Genomic DNA, 17,973 nt, shown 5'->3' on the forward strand with positions numbered 1-17,973 from the left:
AGCGAGTAAAAAACGAATAACAGAACGTTGTTCAACTAATTTGGATGTTTCAAGCAGACTTGCCATCTTGAAATGTAATTTTGAGGCTATAAACAAAACAATGTTGATACATTAGCTGATCAGGGCTCGTCCCAGTGGTGCCAACTTAAAATGATAAAAGTACCAAACTTGCCCTACCAACAGTTTTTCCCCACACCAATTTGTCTCTTTGATTATCGAATGATCCTTGTATTTCATAATCTCCTGATGTACAATGAACTTAGCAACATTGCAACATCTCCTTTTTGTCCTTTTGTATCTTGCATTTTATTTGTTAAATTACTTCATAATTTACTGATGTGCACCTTTCTATTATGCACAAACAGCCTGATCATTAGAATAACTGTTTTATCTTCTCATCTACTCTTCCCATATTTTACTATTATTAGCTGCGGAACACTTTCACTACCCTAACTTAAACTGCCAAGATTCTTTTCCTAGTGTTTTCTGTTTTAATACGTTAATTTAATTATGTAATTGAATATAATAGAGGGAAACACTCCATGTGGGAAAAATATATCTAAAAACAAAGATGATGTAACTTACCAATCGAAAGTGTTGGTATGTTGACAGAGACACTAACAAACACTAACACACACACACAAAATTCAAGCTTTCGCAACCCACGGTTGCTTCATCAGGAAAGAGGGAAGGAGAGGGAAAGATGAAAGGATGTGGGTTTTAAGGGAGAGGGTAAGGAGTCATTCAAATCCCGGGAGCGGAAAGACTTACCTTAGGGGGAAAAAGGGACAGGTGTACACTCGCACACACACATATATCCATTCGCACATATACAGACACAAGCAGACACATGTAAAGGCAAAGAGTTTGGGCAGAGATGTCAGTCGAGGTGGAAGTACAGAGGCAAAGATGATGTTGAATGACAGGTGAGGTATGAGCGGCGGCAACTTGAAATTAGCGGAGGTTGAGGCCTGGTGGGTAACGGGAAGAGAGGATATATTGAAGGGCAAGTTCCCATCTCCGGAGTTCTGATAGGTTGGTGTTAGTGGGAAGTATCTACATAACCCGGACGGTGTAACACTGTGCCAAGATGTGCTGGTCGTGCACCAAGGCATGTTTAGCCACAGGGTGATCCTCATTACCAACAAACACTGTCTGCCTGTGTCCGTTCATGCAAATGGACAGTTTGTGTGTGTGTTTGTGTTTGTTAGTGTCTCTATTAACATACCAACACTTTCGTTTGGTAAGTTACATCATCTTTGTTTTTAGGTATAATTATGTAATTGAGCATACAGCATGCCTTCTAGCAGGTGTCCACCTATGTCTATCTCAAAGAGCAGCACCATAGAACACACAGTAGTTTAAATGACTCAGTACATGACTGTATACTCTGTGATGAGATATTCTCAGCCACATTTTTCCTTTTTATATTATATTTATTGTAAGTAAATGGAAGTTCTTACGAACAATATTTTTCTGGGTATTTAGATGTGAAGATGACTGTTGGCATAAACGAAACCTGTCATATCATTGTATAAATTTGCAATTTAGACAATTAAAACAATTTTATGTGGACAATGAAGATAACTATTGGCCATATTTGGCCTTGTCAAGTCTTACAATAATACTAAACGATGTAAAATCCATGTTGGAATATAACAATATCATGAAAAGGACACTTGCTATTCACCATGTAGTGGATATGCTGAGTTGCAAATAGGCACAACAAAAAGGCTGTCAGAACATAAGTTTTCACCATCAAGGCCTTTGTCGAAAATAGACCCCCCCCCCCCCCCCCCACACACACACACACAAAGTGACTGCAGTCTCTGGCAGCAGCAGTGCATGGTTGTAGTGGCAATTGGGTGGGGGTAAGGAGGAGGTTGGTGCAGGGAGGGGGAGGACTAGCAGGATAGGGATAGCGGACAGTGAAGTGCTGCTACCAAGCATGCAAACATGAGGTGGAGAGAGGATAGGGCAGCTAGGTGCAGTTGGGAGGTTAAACGGAGGGCAGGCGAAAGTTGAGGGGAGGTGGGGGGTTGTGGAAAAGGGGAGAAGTAAAAAGACTGGGCGTACTGGTGGAATAAGGGCATTGTAGTGCTGGAACGGGAACAAGGAAGAAGCTGGATAGATGGGAAAAATGACTATCGAAGGTAGAGGCCGGGAAGGTTATGGGAATGTAGGATATATTTTAGGAAGAATTCCCATCTGTGCAATTTAGAATAGCTGGTGTTGGTGGGATCCATATGGCACAGGCTGTGAAGCAGTCACTGAAATGAAGGATGTCATATTTGGCAGCTTGCTCAGCAACAGAGTGGTCCACTTGTTTCTTGGCCACAGTTTGTCAGTGGCCATTCATGCAGACAGACAGCTTGTTGGTTGTCATTGACGCACGGAATGCAGCACAGTGGCTGCAGCTTAGGCTTGTAGATCACATGACTGGTTTCACAGGTAGGCCTGCCTTTGATGGGATAGGTGATGTTTGTGACCAGACTGGAATCGGTGGTGGTGGAAGGATGTGTGGGACAGGTTTTGCAGCTGGGTCTACTACAGGGATATGAGCCATGAGGTAAGGGGTAAGGGGTTGGGAGCAGATGTTGTGTAGGGATGGACTAGTATACTGTGTAGGTTCAGTGAATGGCGGAATACCCCTGTGGGAGGTGTGGGAAGGATAGTGGGCAGGACATTTCTCATTCCAGGGCATGACGAGAGGTAGTCGAGACCCAGTGTAAAAGGTAATTCAGTTGCTCCAGTCTTCACTGGTGCTGAGTTACGTAGGAAATGCTGCTGTGTGGCTGGACGGTGGGACTTTGGGAGGTTGTGGAAGACTGTAAAGATAAGCTAAGTACAAGTTTGGGAGGATAATTACGGTCTGTGAAGGCCTCAGTGAGACCCTCGGTATATTTCCAGAGGGATTCCTCATCACTGCAGATGCAACGACCACAGGTGACTAGGGACTTCTTGGTATGGAATGGGTGGCAGCTGCCGAAGTGGAGGTATTGCATGTGGGTAGTACGTTTGAGATGGACAGAGGTACTGATGTAGCCACCTCTGTGGTAGAGGTCAACATCTAGGAAGGTGGTTTGTTGAGTTGAATAGAACCAGGTGAAGAAAATGGGGGGAGAAGCTGTTGAGGTTCTGGAATAATGTGGATAGGGTGTCCTCACCCTTGACCAGATCAGAAAGATGTCATGAATGAATATGAACCAGGTGAGCGGTTTAGGATTTTGGGTTTTAGGAAAGTTTCCTCTAGATAGACCATGAATAGGCTGCCATAGGACGGTGCCACACAGGTGCCCAAAGCCATATGCCAGATTTGTTTATAGGTAATGCCTTCAAAGGAGAAGTAAATGCGGGTGAGGAAATAGTTGGTCATGGTGATTAGGAAGGAAGTTGTTGGTCTGGAACCCATTAGACGTTTAGAAAGGTAGTGTTCAACAGCAGTAAGGCCATGGGCATTAGGGATGTTGGTATAAAGGGAGATGGCATCAATAGTGACGAACAGTGCACCTTGTGGTAAAGGGGACAGGAACTGTGGGGAGTGGGTGGAGGAAATGGGTGGTATGTTTTGTATAAGGGAGTAGGTTCTGGGTAGTAGGCTGAAGGTGTTGGTCTACAAGAGCAAAGATTCTCTCAGTGGGGGCACAGTAACCAACCACAAGGGGGTGTCTTGGGTGGTTTGGTTTATGGACTTTAGGAAGCACACAGAAGGTAGGAGTGTGGGGAGTGGTAGGGGTGAGCAGAGAGATGGACTCTGGGGAGAGGTTCTGCGATGGGCCTAAGGACTTGAGGAGAGACTGGAGATATTGCTGGATTTCTGGATTGGGGTCACTGGCAAGGTTTGCAGAGGGATGTATCTGACAGCTGGTGGAATCCCCCACCCCTACCCTGCTATCCCTCCCCTTCCTCGCCTTAGCTTTCTCCTTACCCCCACCCAGTTGCCACTCCCATTGCTCGCAATGTGGTTTCAGCTGCCAGAGGCTGCAGTGTGTGTGTGTGTGTGTGTGTGTGTGTGTGTGTGTGTGCGCGCGCGCGCGCGCGCGCGTGTATGTCGTCTATTTTTGACAAAGGCCTTGATGGCTGAAAGCTTATATCGTGACAGTCTTTTTGTTGTGCCTATCTGCGATCCAGCATCTGTGCTATATGGTGAGTAGCAACTTTCCTTTTCGTAATTTTCTTATAATAACACTAACATATTACAGAAGGAAAGCAAAACATTGGATGACAAAGGTGTAACACAGAGTAACAAGAGAAATCAGTGGGGAAAAAAGAAAAAAAACCTTGGAATTAGATTAATTGTCATGACATATTTTCATATTAAAACATTGTGATCAAAAATACTGTCATAAAATGGCATCGAGTTCCTGCAATATGGGACAATGTGCCCTTGTAGAGCCTCAGCATTTCTATTATTTTTATCCACTACCTGTACCTATTAAAATACCTGATAATTTAATGAAAGTCTGTTACTACTCACTGTAAAGATGACACGCTGAGTTGCAGCGAGGCAAGGCAAAAAGACTGTTACATATCAGCTTCTGGCCAAAGCCTTCTTTGAAACACACACACACACACACACACACACACGACTCCCATCCTTGGCCACTTCAGTCAAGTGTGTGTGATGTGTGCTTGCTTGCAGAATGTATGTGTGTTTTTCTTTTTTGAAGAAGACTTTGGACAAAATCTCATATGTAACAGACATTTAGTTGTGCCTGTTGGCAACTCAACATGTCACAAGTAAATAGTTCCAAACTTTTTTTTACAAAAATGACTACTAACAACAATCAAATACTACTCTGTAAAGTAATATGAACTAATGACTTACAAATCCAGAACTCATAACTTTGGTCAGTGATTCAAGAGCTTCACAGTTCTGTGGATGGAAGAGAACAGACTTCGAATTTTTCAGGTAAATTCCACCAATATTTCCTATCAGTTGTTTTGGCATCAGCTGCATTATAAGTTTCTGTGGCCATGAGTCGGCTTTCCTGCAAGAAAAATATATTAGCTGTAAGCATCAAAATTGTGTTACTAATATTTCGTTATAAATAGAGTAAAATCTCACTGCATCACTCTCACATCACACTAGACACTTGCTTTTCTTTTCCTGAGTTCTGAATCATTTTTTTAGTATGTGAACTTCTTACGTCAATTGTTAAAAGCACTGCAATTATGGTGTAAAATATTTTTGAATCCCTCATGCTGAATATTTTAAAATAGTGCCAACAAATATTTCGGATTACATTGGATTGTAAGACACAATGGAAGAGCTTAGGAGGGATCAATGAACATCACTGCCAGAAATGACTTATTGTAGTTTTTCACATACAGTGGTATATTAATGTACAGCTCTCAGGTTTCCAGTTGGGTCAGTTCATCTAAATGGTGTGACATTTCGTTAAGCATCACTCTCATGTCTTCTGTCAACATCACTTCGCCAGATGACGATGGGAGTGTCACTCAGTGAAATACTGCACAATTTTGACAAGTAATATGAACTAATGACTTACAAATCCAGAACTCACAACTTTGGTCAGTGATTCAAGAGCTTCACAGTTCTGTGGATGGAAGAGAACAGGCTTTGAACACTAAGAGACTTGATACTTCGAATGCATTTATAACCTGAAAATAATATTCCTATCACCTGCAACTTCGTGTTCGTAAACAATAAAAACAAGATAAAGTAAATATACAGGCTGTGTATTTGTTCAGACATATCATCAAGCACTGGCATGACAATCAAGAATGGAAGAGCAGAGAGGGCTGTGAGATGATATCAGCCAATAGTACGCTCATAGACTCCTCCCTAGGACACCACCGAGATAGAAGCAGCATCTAGCCCAAGAGAATAGAAGTGACCCTCTGCCTGGCCATGACCCATGTTGAAGCAGAGCCAACTTACAAATGCTACAGCAGTGACTCAGAACCTGTATTGATTCACCTGTATTACGAATTGCATATACTGAAGAGCTTGCTTAGGTTTGTCTGTCGCTCCTTGCCTGCGACACGTCTATATCTCAAGTTAAATATTGTAATCATTTGCTTTTGTAATAAACTCCACTAATACAATTTGCTTAGTTGTTGTCTAGAGTTCTGAGACAGCAGCTTTCCTTAGACGAGTGGACAGAACACAACATTGGAGATGAGGTGTACCACGAACCACGAGCCAACGGCCACCACTGCTTCCCTGTTTTGACTTTTTGAGGGCTATTGTTTTGCTAGCGCTTCAATTCCCTCTTCTCTTTTCTTTGCAGGGGTGTTTACTTGGTTTAACAGGTTCTTATCGTGTTTTGTTAATCAGTGTTTTCAGGACAGAGTTGCAGAAGTTTTCCTTGCTTTTGTACTTATTTTCCTTGCTTGCCTTGTCTGTTTATTACATTTGTCTCTTCCAACATGCCCACCCCACCTATCTCACCCCTGCTCAGATGCCACAGCAGCAAGCGATAGATGCAACACAGCTAATGCAGATGTTTCAGTTCAGACACAGCAAATATCCTCACTGCTAAACACGGTACAGCAGCTCCTGGTGAACCAAACTACTAATGCAGCACAAGCAACACCTATAGCAGCTAACTGCTATACCACCTTTTCGCGAGTTTCATGAACAAGAAGAGGAATGGCTCGAGTGGTTGCAACGGTTTGAAGCCCATGTACTCGCTCACAACGTACAGGTACTGTGAAGTTGCATTATTTACTGTCCACAGTAGGAAGTACAGTGTTCCGCCTCATTCAAAAACTCTTTCCTAACGCCACTCTGAGTGAACTTTCGTATGATCAAGTTGTGGATTCGCTAACTAACTATTATGACCAACAAGTGAATGTGGTAGTGGCTAGGAACCAATACTGTAATTGCAAGGAACAGCCAGAACAAACTTATCATGAGTGGGTAACAGATTTGCAGGGTATGACGATGAGGAAATGCAAATTCAAAAGTGCTTGGGGTGCTTTATATTCAGATGTTATGTTGCGTGATGCGATTGTGTACAGTGTAACTGATGTCAAACTCCAAGAACAGATTTTGAAACAGTTCGATCCATCATTTCAGCGAGTAGTGTAAATACTAGATCAGTACGATTCAGGTGCCCGATTGGCCGACAAATTTGAGCAGCCAGCAATTTGTCGGGTTGAGTCGAACCTTGCTAGTGATCGACCCAATCGACAGTTTGTGTGTGCCACGCCATATAGACAATTTTCCACACCGCATAAGCAACTTGCTAAACAGGTGGCTACACAGGCAAACAGAATTAAGTAATGCCATCGGTGTTATTCATAGCACAAACACCACGACTTCCCATCCCAAAAGCACCCTTGTGGCAAGAAAGGACATGTACAATCCATCTGTTTGTAACAAAACAAACATAAGAATTTGGCTCACTCACAAAAACCCTAGTCACAACGCTCATGTAATTAATGCAGTGTATTCAAAGTCTGTAACAGGAATTAGCAAAACTAGCTAGCGAAGAGTTTCTTCAGTGCTACACCAGTTCAACAAACTTTTCGTTCACTTGCATATTAGTGAAAAACGCATGAAATTTCAGTCGGACGCGGTGTCTCTGTTAAATTGCTGAATCATAAAACATATGAAATGTTAGGCTCCCCACGTGTGTCTAAAACTAGCATGCACCTGAAGGCTTATAATGGACAAGACATTCCCATTCTCGGAAAATGTACTTTGCCTGTCATGTATCGCTCGCATATGCGAACAGTGACTTTTACGGTGCTACAATTACACAATTGTGTGAGCATATTTGGTCTTCATTCATTTGATCTGTTTGGCTTTAACATTCACGACAATGCGTTGTCAGAGTCTGTATTCCATGCAAAAGACAGCGTAGCTACCTCGCTGCAAGAATTTCCTGAACTCTCTTCTGAAAGTTTAGGCACGGCTAATACTTTTGTTGCACATATTACAATGAAAGACAATGCTCAGTTGTCATTTTACCGGGCCAGAACTGTTCTGATTGCATTACAGGACAAAGTCGCTGCTGAACTTAAAGAATTGCAAGATAGCAGATCTATTGCACCCATACAAGCTACTCAATGGGCAAGTCCACTGATTTTGCTCCCCAAACCTTCAGGTAGCATTCACCTCTGTGTTGATTTTAAGTGTATGGTCAATCCACAACCAGTGATTGATACTCATCCATTGCCACATCCAACGGATCTCATGGATGGATTAGGTCCTAGTCATTACTTTCCAAAAATTGATTTGCGCGACACATATCTTTAAATACCACTAGATGAAGAATATCAAAAAGTGTGTGTAGTAAACACTCATTTGGCCTTGTTTAAAAATTTGTGTTTGCCTTTCCGCAGTGCTTCCGCATCCGCCATTTTCCAACGGTATTTGGAACAGTTGACTGTTCAAGTGCCAAACTGTTCAAACTATCTGGACAATATTCTCGTTGCAGGTCATACACCTGAAGATCACATCACAAATTTGCATGTTTTATTTCACATGGTATCTAATGCAGGACTATAGTGTAGACTGGAAAGTGTGAGTCTTTTAAACCTGAGTTGCAGTATTTTGGTCACGTCATAAACAGTCAATGTGTACATCCTCTTCTGTCACATTTGTTAGCCATATGAGATTTTCCAGTTCGTCGCAATGTCACAGAATTGCAGTCAGTTTTAGGGAAAATGAACTATTATATTTGGTTCATAGAGAATTCTGCACAAATCACAGCTCCATTGCATTGCTTGCGTCGCAAGAATGTCCCCTTTGTTTGGACAGATGAGTGCCAAGTAGCTTTCCAAAAACTTAAAGATGCATTGCTCAGTGATTGATGTTTGGTTCACTTTGATCCTGACAAACCAGTTGTATTGCAAGTTGATTCTTCCTCTTACGGAACTGATGCAATGCTTTCACATAGAATTGGTGATAAAGACAGACCTATTGCTTTTGTATCAAAGAGTTGTCCAAAGCTCAGTGTAACTATTCACAAATTGAGAAACAGGCATTGGGTATCATGTATGGTGCCACCAAATTCTACCACTATTTGTACAGCAGAAAATTCTACATAGTAAGGGATCACAAGCCACTGTAGTTCTTGTTTCATCTGACAAAGCCGGTTCCTGTATGAACTGCCCAAAAATTGCAAAGATGGGCTTTGTTGTTGTTTCAATATCAGTAGAAGATTGTGTTTCGTCTGACTGCTAAACATGGTAATGTGGACACACTTTCACGTCTTCCAATTGACCCTGATACAGACTTTGACACTTCTGCTGCATCTTGTTGGCACATCGATGCTCAGGATTCTGAATTGCTTCAATCTTTTCGCTGAACTATAGGAAAACTGCACAGGCTGATATAGATTTGAACATTTTGCTAAAACAAATTCGCACATCTTGGCCTCATTCCTTGCATAGCATAAAGAACTCTGTAGTGCACCAATACTGTGCATGTCAGCATGGCCTCGCTATACAGAAAGGTGCGATTCTTGTTCAAAATGACAGTGGACAGTCACGTGTGTTGGTCCCATAAGCTTTGCAAAAAGAAGTGTTGCAGTTAATTCACCAAAGGACACTTGGGATCATTCCTACGAAACAGTTAGTGCATCGACACTGTACTGGGCAGGGTATGGACACCCAAATACACTCCTGGAAATTGAAATAAGAACACCGTGAATTCATTGTCCCAGGAAGGGGAAACTTTATTGACACATTCCTGGGGTCAGATACATCACATGATCACACTGACAGAACCACAGGCACATAGACACAGGCAACAGAGCATGCACAATGTCGGTACTAGTACAGTGTATATCCACCTTTCGCAGCAATGCAGGCTGCTATTCTCCCATGGAGACGATCATAGAGATGCTGGATGTAGTCCTGTGGAACGGCTTGCCATGCCATTTCCACCTGGCGCCTCAGTTGGACCAGCGTTCGTGCTGGACGTGCAGACCGCGTGAGACGACGCTTCATCCAGTCCCAAACATGCTCAATGGGGGACAGATCCGGAGATCTTGCTGGCCAGGGTAGTTGACTTACACCTTCTAGAGCACGTTGGGTGGCACGGGATACATGCGGACGTGCATTGTCCTGTTGGAACAGCAAGTTCCCTTGCCGGTCTAGGAATGGTAGAACGATGGGTTCGATGACGGTTTGGATGTACCGTGCACTATTCAGTGTCCCCTCGACGATCACCAGTGGTGTACGGCCAGTGTAGGAGATCGCTCCCCACACCATGATGCCGGGTGTTGGCCCTGTGTGCCTCGGTCGTATGCAGTCCTGATTGTGGCGCTCACCTGCACGGCACCAAACATGCATACGACCATCATTGGCACCAAGGCAGAAGCGACTCTCATCGCTGAAGACGACACATCTCCATTCGTCCCTCCATTCACGCCTGTCTCGACACCACTGGAGGCAGGCTGCACGATGTTGGGGCGTGAGCGGAAGACGGCCTAACGGTGTGCGGGATCGTAGCCCAGCTTCATGGAGACGGTTGCGAATGGTCCTCGCCTATACCCCAGGAGCAACAGTGTCCCTAATTTGCTGAGAAGTGGCGGTGCGGTCCCCTACGGCACTGCGTAGGATCCTTCGGTCTTGGCGTACATCCGTGCGTCGCTGCGGTCCAGTCCCAGGTCGTCGCTGCGGTCCAGTCCCAGGTCGACGGGCACGTGCACCTTCCGCCGACCACTGGCGACAACATCGATGTACTGTGGAGACCTCATGCCCCACGTGTTGAGCAATTCGGCGGTACGTCCACCCGGCCTCCCGCATGCCCACTATACGCCCTCGCTCAAAGTCCGTCAACTGCACATACGGTTCACGTCCACGCTGTCGCGGCATGCTACCAGTGTTAAAGACTGCGATGGAGCTCCGTATGCCACGGCAAACTGGCTGACACTGACGGCGGCGGTGCACAAATGCTGCGCAGCTAGCGCCATTCGACGGCCAACACCGCAGTTCCCGGTGTGTCCGCTGTGCCGTGCGTGTGATCATTGCTTGTACAGCCCTCTCGCAGTGTCCGGAGCAAGTATGGTGGGTCTGACACACCGGTGTCAATGTGTTCTTTTTTCCATTTCCAGGAGTGTAGATTAGATGACGTCAAAGTGTCACGCATGTGTGGAAAATCCGTCCGTTCCACCACAAACATTCTCTGCTTAGCCTAAGTCACAATCACCATGGCAATGTGTGCACATAGACTTGGTGGGACCTTTATGGAACACTTGTTGGTTGATTGTGGTTGTCTCGTATGGCAAGTTTCCTTTTGCTGTGCCAATGAACTCAAGAACGTCACATAGCACAATTCAGGTGTTGTAGTCTATTTTTTGCCTTGTGGGTTTACCTGAAGTCATAGTGTCCAACAACAGTCCTTAGTTCACGTCAAATGAAATAGAAACATTCTGTGAACGCAATGGCTACAGCATCTAACTAGTGGACCATTCCATCCACAGTCAAATGGCAAAACGGAATGTTTTGTCAGAACCTTCAAGCAGTAGACAGCCAAACTTTGCACTGCACACACCAGGGATCAAGCTTTGCAACTGTTTCTCACCTCCTATCATTCGCATCCACGAGATGGCCCATCACCAATGAAATTGCTTCACGGCAGCCACCATCGGACACTGCTCCACCTGATACACCCCCTTCAGCATCCGGTGCCAAAAGAAGGCTGCAAGTATCACTTCGCACTTTGTGTTTTTCAGGGTTTTTAGTGGGGGCATATAGTAGGTGCAAGGCAAGATCCTTCGTCAACTTGGCGCACACATGTCTCTCATTTCAGGCCCCGACGGATTGCAGCGCTGACATCACAATCAAATTCATCACTGTCATGCGCACGGTGACCCTTCTATCTCTCTTCCCCCAGATTTACGGATCCTGAGGACAGCATGGCTACAGCCGTGGAGACAGAGCCTTCGCCTCCTCCACCTCCTCTCGTCCACTGATGGAGCTGGACCAACCCACACCACAGCAGCCGACGCCTTCGACATCTCGCTAATGGCCTCAGGAGGTGTACACGTACCCTTCTGGTAATTTTCTGGGGGACATTTCTGCAAAGGCCGTATGGCAGGGTACGACCAGAAGCCTGACGTTCCCTGCAGCCATGGCTTCTAGTCCAGCACAGTGTACACACTCCTGCCTCCCCCATGGTTGTTGCACTCCCTATACGATGATGGACCGTCACTTTGGGGGAGGGGGGAGGAATGTTCCAGCGTAATCCCCATGATGATAAAGAATGGAAGAGCAGAGAGGGCTGTGAGACAGCGCCAGCCAATAGTACACTGACAGACCCCTCTCTAGGACAACACCGAGACAGGAGCAGCATCTAGGCCACAAGAATTCAGGCACCGCTCTGCCTGGCTGCAGCCCGAATTGAAGTCGAGCCAACCTACGATCACTACAGCAGTGACTTAGAAACTGTATTGGTTCACTTGTATTACTAATTGTATATACTGAAGAGCTTGCTTATGTTTGTCTATCACCCCTTGCTTGTGACACATCTATATCTCACAAAGTTAAGTATTGTAATCATTTCCTTTTGTAATAAACTCCATTAATACAATTTGCTTGAACTGTTGTCTAGCGATCCAAGAAAGCAGCTTTCCTAGGCACCCTACATTAGATGAGTGGGCAAAAAACAACAGTATTACAGATGAATTAGCCTGTAAATGAAATTCAAGCAAAATCTTCATCTCAGATGAAAAACATTTCAGTTAACAACAATGGAAATTCCTGGATGGAGCAACATGTATGAGGTGGAAGCCAAAATTTTTGGGACTGGTGCTGCAATCTGGAAAGTAGGAGTAGTAGATCTTTGTACCACTAGGTAGCGAGAGCTGCGTATCTGATGAGTCAGTATGCGGAGTGGCAATCAGCTGGGAGGACGTGTTGTGTGTCCAAGGTGATTTCCATAATACTCTGTGTTTGGTGTGGGGCAATTTTACGATGGATCCGCAAACAGAACAGCGTGTGTGTATCAAATTCTGTGCGAATCTCGGGAAAAGAGGTGCGGAGACCCTTGCAATGATTCAACAAGTGTTTGGGGGACAGAGCATGAGCCATCCCAGTGGAAGAGCCCAGGCTCTACAAGACCCAAAAAAGCGAGACAGGTGAAGAGCAAATTGAAGAGCATTATCATTGTTTTCTTTGATACCAAGGGAACTGTGCACAAAGAATTCGTCCCACCCAACCAAACAGTGAATTCCGCATACTACTGTGACGTTTTGTGACAGCTCCGTGAAAACATGCGGCAACGATGGGCCGAACTTTAGCGTCAAGGGAACTGGCTGCTGCATCATGACAACGCGCCCTGTCACACGTCCTTGCTCACCAGAACCTTTTTGGCAAAAAACAACATGATGGTTGTACTCCACCCACCATACTCGCTAGATTTGGCACCTTGCGACTTCACGCTATTCCCAAAACTGAAACTCAAGTTGAAAGGCCGTCGGTTCGACATTCTAGAGAGGATTCAAGAAGCATTGCTGGTGGTGATAAACAACCTCAAAGAACAGGACTTCCAGAAAACGTTTGACCGGAGGCAGAAGCACTGGGACCGGTGTCTACGAGCAGATGGGAATTACTTTGAGAGTGATGGTGACCATGAGTCCAAAGGTAAGGTTTTCAACAGAAGGCAGCACCAGTCCTGAAAATTTTGGATAGCACCTCGAATATTAAGGGAATGTCAAACACTCACCTACAGTGGAACACTGTTTGGAGCATGGTAACACATAACAGAAAACAGCATTCACACTTGGTTGTGAAGGACCAGATTGGTGAGGGTTAGAAGCTGGTGGAATTTGAGAAGGTAAAGGTCCTTGTGGTAGGATGGGTGACAACTTGAGATGCCAATTTTAATTCTAAGCCCATTAGGTGGGATACCATATGCCACACAGGATTTTAGAAAGAGGATGTGAGATTGGAATTCTGCAAGGACAAAGGAAAGTTTGTGGAATTGGTAAAGGTAGAATGAGCAGGTATTCATGGTTGGATGGTAATGGGACACGAAGACTAACTTGATGTTTTCTGTTATTTTACTGTGCTCCACCTATCAATCTGCTTTAAACATTTCAGTTTTACACACATACAAACACACATACACACACACACATTTTATTTTGTGGGAAATGCAACTCACAAGTCTGGTTCACCTTCCTTTGGGTTTGTTGAAACTTGACACGGTACATGTCTTGTTAATTTCTGAGGATCGTTGGGATTTTTTGTCTTCTCTATCCATTCTAGCACACCTTGCCAGATGGTCTGGCGTTCACGCAGAGGCTGTTGCTGTTGCTGCTGTGATTGCTGTTGCTGCACAGGAACCATCTCCTGTTAACAAACAAGTTATCGGTTTGAATTACCTCAAGTTTAACAAAACTTCCATTGTCCTGCAAAGTTTAAACACATTTTCACCACATAGGTACACTGCGAAGTATATGGTGTCATAATTATTTTATTTATTATACATCTTCAGTGCAAAACCAATTGTGGTGTGTGGCAAACAGATGCAGCAAGTAAATCAACAACTGTCAAAACACCAGCCAAGAAACAAGTGGGGCTAGAGGTAGTGCACAGTGAATGAGCACTTAGCAGGGTTGCACAATGGTGTAAAGAATAGTGCTTACTGTATTGCAGGCAGTTATTTGAGCTGGAATTTGACATCAGCATATAAAGCTGGACACTCTGGGAGGAACAGGCAGGGTTCTGTATATATGGTCTACAAAAACGCTATCGACTAATAACTGTTAGTCAGTAGAGCTTGTGAATGGCTGGCAACTGTATCCAATGAGAATTAAATTACATGTGAGCTATTAATCCTACAAAAAATATAAATTTACATTTTTATTTTTATATTGTCAACACTTCACAACAATATGTACAACAAAGATTTGAAAAGTTATGGAGAATAAACCAAACAGATAATTACACTAATCAATAAAACTTTGAACAGCTTTAGTACATAGCTCCAGCGACACAAGCTATGTCAAACAGTACCACTAACATCTACATCTGAAATACGAGTATCTTTGCATTTTATTAATCAGTACTGACACTACAGTGTGGATCAAACATAAGGAAAAGGAAAATTCACCCAGACTGCCATAATTCAGACGTGTGCATGTAGTAAACAACAGAATGATATAAACACAGGCATTATCGGTAAATATGCACTTAAGGTGTTGGCCCCTTTTCCGCAGTATGCTGCACTGTTTCACTCACAGCAATTTAAGCTGTTCTATTGTTTTTGTACCTAACAAAAACCTTGTAAATAATGCCATAATCACAAAAAACTGCAAAATGTTCCTGGCAATGAAGATATATCATTGCTGCTAATTTCACTCACAGCAAATTAAGCTTCACCATTAGGAAGCAACCTAACCAAAAACTAAGAAATCATGACATATTCGGAATAATAGCTACATATGTTCCACGACCAACAAACTGAATATGGTGCTGCGACTGATGATAGTCAATGAGAATATACATTCACAAATAAAGTAAGCTTGTACTTAGATCTATTAAGTTATAACTGAACCACATCACTGGATTTCCAGTGAAATAAGAAACACAAGTACATTATTGAGAGTATTCCTGTACATCAATGTATTAAGACAATCGTATTTTCATGTAAAGAATTGTTTGCTTCGCCAACTCACAATCAACTTGTCAATTCCAAACTAATCTAGGCTACAGGTCATTCTGTCAGTACACAGTTTTCATCCATTCACACTCATCTGCTTCACCAACTCATTACCAAACCATCAAATTCCAGCCCAATCTAGGCCTCAGACTACACTAGTTGATAATCATGATTTTAAGCTGTGGTATAAAAAATGACAAGGTAATCATGATCTCAGAAACCATAACATTTGTGAAGAATGCATTATTGTTCGTTTCAACACACTGACATAAAAAGTACTACTGAAATTACAAAAAATGAAATGAAACAAAGCACAAAGCCTTTTTCTGGGTTACAAATTCTCTCAACTGCTTCCATAAATGTAATAAATAAATCTTTCTCATCACACCAGCCCCTCCTCCGCATATACACTCCTGGAAATGGAAAAAAGAACACATTGACACCGGTGTGTCAGACCCACCATACTTGCTCCAGACACTGCGAGAGGGCTGTACAAGCAATGATCACACGCACGGCACAGCGGACACACCAGGAACCGCGGTGTTGGCCGTCGAATGGCGCTAGCTGCGCAGCATTTGTGCACCGCCGCCGTCAGTGTCAGCCAGTTTGCCGTGGCATACGAAGCTCCATCGCAGTCTTTAACACTGGTAGCATGCCGCGACAGCGTGGACGTGAACCGTATGTGCAGTTGACGGACTTTGAGCGAGGGCGTATAGTGGGCATGCGGGAGGCCGGGTGGACGTACCGCCGAATTGCTCAACACGTGGGGCGTGAGGTCTCCACAGTACATCGATGTTGTCGCCAGTGGTCGGCGGAAGGTGCACGTGCCCGTCGACCTGGGACCGGACCGCAGCGACGCACGGATGCACGCCAAGACCGTAGGATCCTACACAGTGCCGTAGGGGACCGCACCGCCACTTCCCAGCAAATTAGGGACACTCTTGCTCCTGGGGTATCGGCGTGGACCATTCGCAACCGTCTCCATGAAGCTGGGCTACGATCCCGCACACCGTTAGGCCGTCTTCCGCTCACGCCCCAACATCGTGCAGCCTGCCTCCAGTGGTGTCGAGACAGGCGTGAATGGAGGGACGAATGGAGACGTGTCGTCTTCAGCGATGAGAGTCGCTTCTGCCTTGGTGCCAATGATGGTCGTATGCATGTTTGGCGCCGTGCAGGTGAGCGCCACAATCAGGACTGCATATGACCGAGGCACACAGGGCCAACACCCGGCATCATGGTGTGGGGAGCGATCTCCTACACTGGCCGTACACCACTGGTGATCGTCGAGGGGACACTGAATAGTGCACGGTACATCCAAACCGTCATCGAACCCATCGTTCTACCATTCCTAGACCGGCAAGGGAACTTGCTGTTCCAACAGGACAATGCACGTCCGCATGTATCCCGTGCCACCCAACGTGCTCTAGAAGGTGTAAGTCAACTACCCTGGCCAGCAAGATCTCCGGATCTGTCCCCCATTGAGCATGTTTGGGACTGGATGAAGCGTCGTCTCACACGGTCTGCACGTCCAGCACGAACGCTGGTCCAACTGAGGCGCCAGGTGGAAATGGCATGGCAAGCCATTCCACAGGACTACATCCAGCATCTCTACGATCGTCTCCATGGGAGAATAGCAGCCTGCATTGCTGCGGAAGGTGGATATACACTGTACTAGTGCCGACATTGTGCATGCTGTGTTGCCTGTGGTTCTGTCAGTGTGATCATGTGCTGTATCTGACCCCAGGAATGTGTCACTAAAGTTTCCCCTTCCTGGGACAATGAATTCACAGTGTTCTTATTTCAATTTCCAGGAGTGTACATCAACAAATATGCATCAGAAATGTTCTTGTATTAATGGGCCCACAAAAAGAACGTTTGATTGTGGAACATGTACCCTCTGTGCTGTTCGTATGTGCATCAGTTATTGGATCTTTAAAATGCTTTCTGCTATTCACCAACAAATGTATGAATCCTTCATCCAATTAGTAATCAGAAATTACAATTTTTCCCACAAGCACATAGTTTTTCTGCACATTTAAAAACACACATTTGTTTCTTTTGTGAACAACTTTGAAAACACACTTCTTGCTTCCTCTTTCAACTCCATCAAACCCCAATCTACCGGCAAACATTTTCCCTCTAAAACTTTCATTTCCTGAACACTGATTCATCAATTTCTGCAATTGGTCCCTCACCTCCAAGTCAGTCACCACTTCTAATGTAATCCAACACATATATTTCTGACAAAAACGGCACCTGTCAATGACAGTGTTTGAACAATGTAACTCTTCACAAATAAAAAAAGTTAGTAAACTTCTTCAGCCAAAAGAAAATCATTTTTAAAATATCTGCCATCTTCAGGCTGCACCTTGCACACCCAC

The 17,973-nt window shown here is 44.4% G+C and overlaps 1 protein-coding gene across 4 annotated transcripts in view; it reads right to left on the minus strand.

The window, feature by feature from the left end:
* Positions 1 to 17,973, minus strand: part of LOC124805108 (mediator of RNA polymerase II transcription subunit 25) — a 164,707-nt gene that overhangs the window by 67,569 nt on the left and 79,165 nt on the right. For all 4 annotated transcript variants that reach the window (XM_047265557.1, XM_047265558.1, XM_047265559.1 and 1 more), the window contains exons 10-11: positions 14,093 to 14,280; positions 4,829 to 4,991 (exon numbers count right to left, since the gene is read on the minus strand). In XM_047265557.1, coding sequence (XP_047121513.1) covers positions 4,829 to 4,991; positions 14,093 to 14,280 — 351 coding nt within the window. The remainder of the gene's footprint in view (positions 1 to 4,828; positions 4,992 to 14,092; positions 14,281 to 17,973) is intronic.

Source organism: Schistocerca piceifrons, chromosome 7 (assembly GCF_021461385.2).
Source record: "Schistocerca piceifrons isolate TAMUIC-IGC-003096 chromosome 7, iqSchPice1.1, whole genome shotgun sequence".
Taxonomy (NCBI): Eukaryota; Metazoa; Arthropoda; class Insecta; order Orthoptera; family Acrididae; genus Schistocerca; species Schistocerca piceifrons.